The 4,636-nt window shown below is 33.6% G+C and overlaps 1 protein-coding gene across 3 annotated transcripts; it reads left to right on the top strand.

The window, feature by feature from the left end:
- Positions 1 to 2,333: 2,333 nt before the first annotated feature.
- On the top strand, positions 2,334 to 4,604 carry LOC110837641 (uncharacterized). 3 transcript variants are annotated; one of them, XM_022079997.2, is made up of 5 exons: positions 2,334 to 2,487; positions 2,653 to 2,795; positions 2,901 to 3,112; positions 3,574 to 3,793; positions 4,003 to 4,604. In XM_022079997.2, the coding sequence occupies exons 3-5, from the start codon at positions 3,095 to 3,097 to the stop codon at positions 4,251 to 4,253; spliced, it is 489 nt and encodes a 162-aa protein (XP_021935689.2). In that variant the 5' UTR covers positions 2,334 to 2,487; positions 2,653 to 2,795; positions 2,901 to 3,094; the 3' UTR covers positions 4,254 to 4,604. The 3 variants fall into 3 exon arrangements, with proteins under 3 accessions (XP_021935689.2, XP_021935688.2, XP_021935695.1); XM_022079996.2 differs by lacking the exon at positions 2,334 to 2,487 and having other exon boundaries at positions 2,499 to 2,795; XM_022080003.2 differs by lacking the exons at positions 2,334 to 2,487; positions 2,901 to 3,112 and having other exon boundaries at positions 2,499 to 2,795.
- The last annotated feature ends 32 nt before the right edge of the window (positions 4,605 to 4,636 follow it).

The raw sequence follows: 4,636 nt of genomic DNA, 5'->3' as shown, positions 1-4,636 counted from the left end.
GTTGTAATATTTTGTATGTAGACAGATCACAACCCTCCTGGGAGTAATGTCCTTGGTAAGATGGGAGGACTCAGTGCTATCCAGCCAGAGGAGAGTGATAAAGCAAAGAATAATATGGAAAGAAGGAACTCTAGCCATATAGAAAGGCCACTGCTCCTAAAACACTGAAAGTCTAAAGGATAGAAAGGTAATGACCCTGCATCAGACTTGGTGATGGGTTCATAACCTATTCAGAGAAATATTATTATTGCTCAACTTCAAGTACATGGATTCAGATATTAAAACAAATTCACCAGTAAAGTCCATGAAAATGTTAGGAAAAACTGCATGAAGCAAATTACTTGAGAAAATGAATCAAGCATTTAGTATAATTTTTCTTTCACTTCTGCATTATAAACTCTGTAACAAATTGACAGTGGAACCACGCTTCCGGAGAATTTGACGTAAATACGACTATACGGAAAGGAAGTTTATATATTGGCTTTATTCTAAATATTTCCTTTATACAGTAAAACCTCTCTAACTTGGACACTTGCGGTTCCACGATAATGTGTCCAACTTACAGAGGTGTCCAGGATAGAGGGAATCATCCTTTCAAATTGTGGTGTAATGACAATGTGGTAATTGTAAAGTATTGTGGAGCCCTTCCCAAAAAGGAAATTATTGATAAGAAAAATCAAAAGAGTGAATTAAATTTTTACAAATTTTGTTTTCACTAAATTAAACTCGCATGGATAAGCTGAAAGGGAAGGGCACCGATACTTTACGTTTACCGACAATGCATTCTATTTACTTACATAATCTAACTACTGTAATTTCTGTTAACACTGATTAACTCAGTTACAAGCACAGTACAGTACAACCCCTCTATAACGCGGTTCGCTATACCGCGGTTCCAAATATAACGCGGGTACCTCATGTCCCCCATAGTTCAGCAAAAAAAGAGAAAAAAAGTTCATCAATTATCCTTCACACAGAACTAAAAATTATATTAAAATGCAAACGAAATTAATTATTTATTACTTTTTCCGTAAAATCAATCGTAACATAGTAAAATAAGTATGTATACTCTTAATTGGCGATAGTCTATCAATACTGTACGTACCGTACAGTACGTCCAGTACTGTACCGATTTTTCTAATGCACTCCCGTAATAACGCGGGTTTACCACTGTCCCCCGCGACCCGCATTGTAGTGGGGTTGAACTGTACTGACAAAGTTAGAACTGTACCAGCAATATTTACTGTAGTCCAGTGAAGGGTTCAATGTCTCACACCCTCAACCATAAACTAATCCTCAGGTAGAAGGCATTCATCAGTCAGAAATTCAAAACAACAAAATACTAACTGTAAATGTTTCCCATAAAAGCATTGAAGCTAAGTGCATGAACCTGTCCAACTTACAACAAAAGGGGTGTTCAAGTTCCAGGATAGAGGGGTGTCCAAGATATAGGGTGTTGTGGACATGTAAAATTATAGGATATTCGCCGGTTCCAATTAAAAGTGTCCAATATATAGGGGTGTCCAGGATATAGGGGTGTCCAACTAGAGGGGTTTTACTGTACATGCTTTACAATTGAGTAAAGTTTGATTAAGACATTGCTTATTTAATTTGAATTAGTTACGCTTAAGATGGGTCTGTGGTAGCTGAATGTAATGTAATGTAATGCAATGTATTGTAATGTAACGTTTCTTAGGTAACAAAAATACCGAGTAATGTAATGTAATGTAACGTTTCCTAGATGTCAACAATGCTGAGTAAAAAGATAACGTTTCCTAGGTAACAAAAATACCGAGTAATGTAATGTATTGTAATGTAACGTTTCCTAGGTAACCATCTTACACATTTTTCTTACACTTTTTTGCGGAATGACACTGACCCTTCCTTATAGACGTATTTACGTCAGAAACCAAGCCATGATTACATATAAAGTAATTTGCTTACAATTAGAATAAGCATTAGTACTTATACACTAAAAAGCAAAAATCTCTTTATTCTAAACAATTGAATATGCAACAGAATATCAAGATTATTTATGAATTCATAAAATCTTCAAAGTTATACAATTACGTATACGTGCGAGCACTGTAACATCAAAAACATAAATGTGACTAGAATTGCATTTGGCCTTGGGCAGCACTGGGAACTGTGGGTTCAAACCATAAGATGAACACATGTATTTCATTTAAGTAGTAAAATCTAGTTGTGAATTAAGTAGAACAGGATGTTAGAGAATGCTGAATGTGCATATTGAAAATTATTGATATCAATAATTTTCCTGTTAGGGTAAAGAGGAAATATCGTACATAATTATTCTCCCTTAGGATTTCAGTTGAATACTTAAATTTTTAATTGTTATGTGTAATTCATATATAACACCAAACTTCTGATTTTCTTATTTATTTCACATTAATATTTGGCTTGGTAGGAGAAATCAAGGTCAAGATATGCTGAACCACATATATGGGTGTGTCTGTGTGTATGTATGTATGTATGTATATCCGTATATCCGTGTATTTTTTTTCTCCCTAACCGGAGCAGTATATATGTTTGGAAGAAGCAATACGAATTGCCAATTGTATTTCAACAATTAATTTATTTGTAATGGTCTTTCCCGCCATAATTTAATCCTTTTAACTGTTTACATGGCAGGATATTGGCTATTATGATGGTGTTCATATACGCAGAATGATTGCAATTTGGTTATCAACAAAATATTAAACACATTTTCCCACGGTTAATGTGTTTTCTTCTGTAAAATCCTTGTAAATACAAGACGCATAGGGATTACTCAGGTGCGTGTATAAATCATATAACCTAAAATATTTATCGTCTTATGGTGTTTGTATTTTAAGAAAGGTTATAATGTGATTATCAAGAAAATATTATTATTTTGTTAGGTATACCTCCAGAATGTTTATGTCATCTTTGGCAAAATTTTTCAATGGCTTCTGGAAAGCTAGACGGCATAAAGTTACCAAATTAAATTAGAGATTTGTATAACCTAAACTGATTTGCAACTCAACGGAATGTGTCGTTTACATGCTGTATTTATTATGGTGTGTAGTACATAAACTTTAACTCAACTCCACTGATGCTGCCTCGGAATGAGGTAAGAAACAGTTATTATAATTCTTATGGTGTTTGATTCCTGGTTGAGGAACATGGTATCCTGTGGGAAGAATCACTGCAGATACAGAATCTAGCCAAATGTTTCTCAACTGCATAAGACATTCATCTATCTCTTGGAATGTGAATGACACAATGTGGTTTAATTCAAAAAAGAAATGTTGCACATACAGTGAAGAGGAAGAAAGGCAGAGGATAATTAATGTTTTCCAAACGTCAACAAAATTGTCATTTAAAGTAATGTTGTCAGTCTTTTGTCATTCTTTTTGTTTACTCATCAAACTATAACTATGTTAGGAAAGGGAATATATATGATAGTATGTTCTTTACTTTTTGTATTATTTTAATTGGTTGCTAAAACCTTTACTTCTTTTAATATGAATATTTTTATGACTATCTACTTTTTTATGGCATGTTGATTGTATGTGAACATTTCTGAATTAGATGAGTCATCTACAATGGCTGGGTATATGGGGAATGACTGGATTTTCAAAGCCAGAAAACTCAGATCTGGACAAGTGGTCAAAAGGAATTACTTATCTCTTAGCAGACCCAAAAGGACTTCATTATTTTAAAGAATTTCTCAGTGAACCTGCACGTAATTTTGAAGCTCACGCTCAAATCCTTGGAATCTGGGCAGAATGTGATAAACTCATTAATCAAGGTTAGTGCAGTGTTCCATATTTATATATTTCCTTGATTTCATACTATTAAAGGCACAGAATCACACATGGATTAATATGCTTTAACTTGTTAGTAATATACAACACTGCTCAAGGCTAATGAAAATAAAATCTGTTTATTGGAGTATCACATACTCAGCTGGTACATTAGTTAAGGGAACATTTAATGTAATATTTGTTTTGTTTTTAGGTATACCAGTAATCTCTAGGGATGATGCACGAGCAGTACTTGATAAAGCTCGAGAGAACCTCAGCATGTCTTCTGGTGAACTGTGTCAGGTGGAACTTAATATTAATTCAGGAAATGAGGGTCAAATTAGGGATGAAGTTATAAAAATGCAAGAAGCAGCTAGAGATGATTTAAATTCTGTCTACAGTTCATTCATTATGTACTCAAAGAGACTAAATTCATCAAAGAAAGTGAAGTGTCTTATATTATAAATTTATTCAAGTAGCAATTCATTTCTTGAAAATGATAAGCTGGATGTGTGGATAGTTTAATCTCAATTATCAGCTGCAAGATATGAAGATAGAATGAAGTGTGTAATGTGAAACTTACTTTCTTTACTTTAAATCATTCAATAAAATATCAATAAATTAACAGCCAGTTATCAAACATTTCAAATTTACAAATTGTCTTTTTTCCTGCATGCCCTGAAGATGGAGAAAGTATGTTTTTGCAGTGGTGTCTACTGATGAGTCTACAGAGCACCAAAACCAAGAACATTGTCTATACTTTGTGGAATTTATTACTATTGAATTGTGATTAATTAAAGTGGCCTACATAACTGATTGATTCTGTGAGCACCAGACATTGTATTTTT

This window comes from Zootermopsis nevadensis, unplaced genomic scaffold (genome assembly GCF_977971745.1).
Source record: "Zootermopsis nevadensis isolate Lab colony 2312 unplaced genomic scaffold, Znev_1.0 Znev_ptg000003l, whole genome shotgun sequence".
Taxonomy (NCBI): domain Eukaryota; kingdom Metazoa; phylum Arthropoda; class Insecta; order Blattodea; family Termopsidae; genus Zootermopsis; species Zootermopsis nevadensis.
Note: the sequence above shows the minus strand (reverse complement) of the source record. Positions and strands in the feature narration are given on the sequence as shown.

What these genes read in the sequence shown, in the direction of transcription:
- LOC110837641 (XM_022079997.2), top strand. An exon ending in TGATAAACTCATTAATCAAG is followed by an intron (nt 3,794 to 4,002) that starts GTTAGTGCAGTG and finishes TTTTGTTTTTAG; the next exon opens with GTATACCAGTAATCTCTAGG.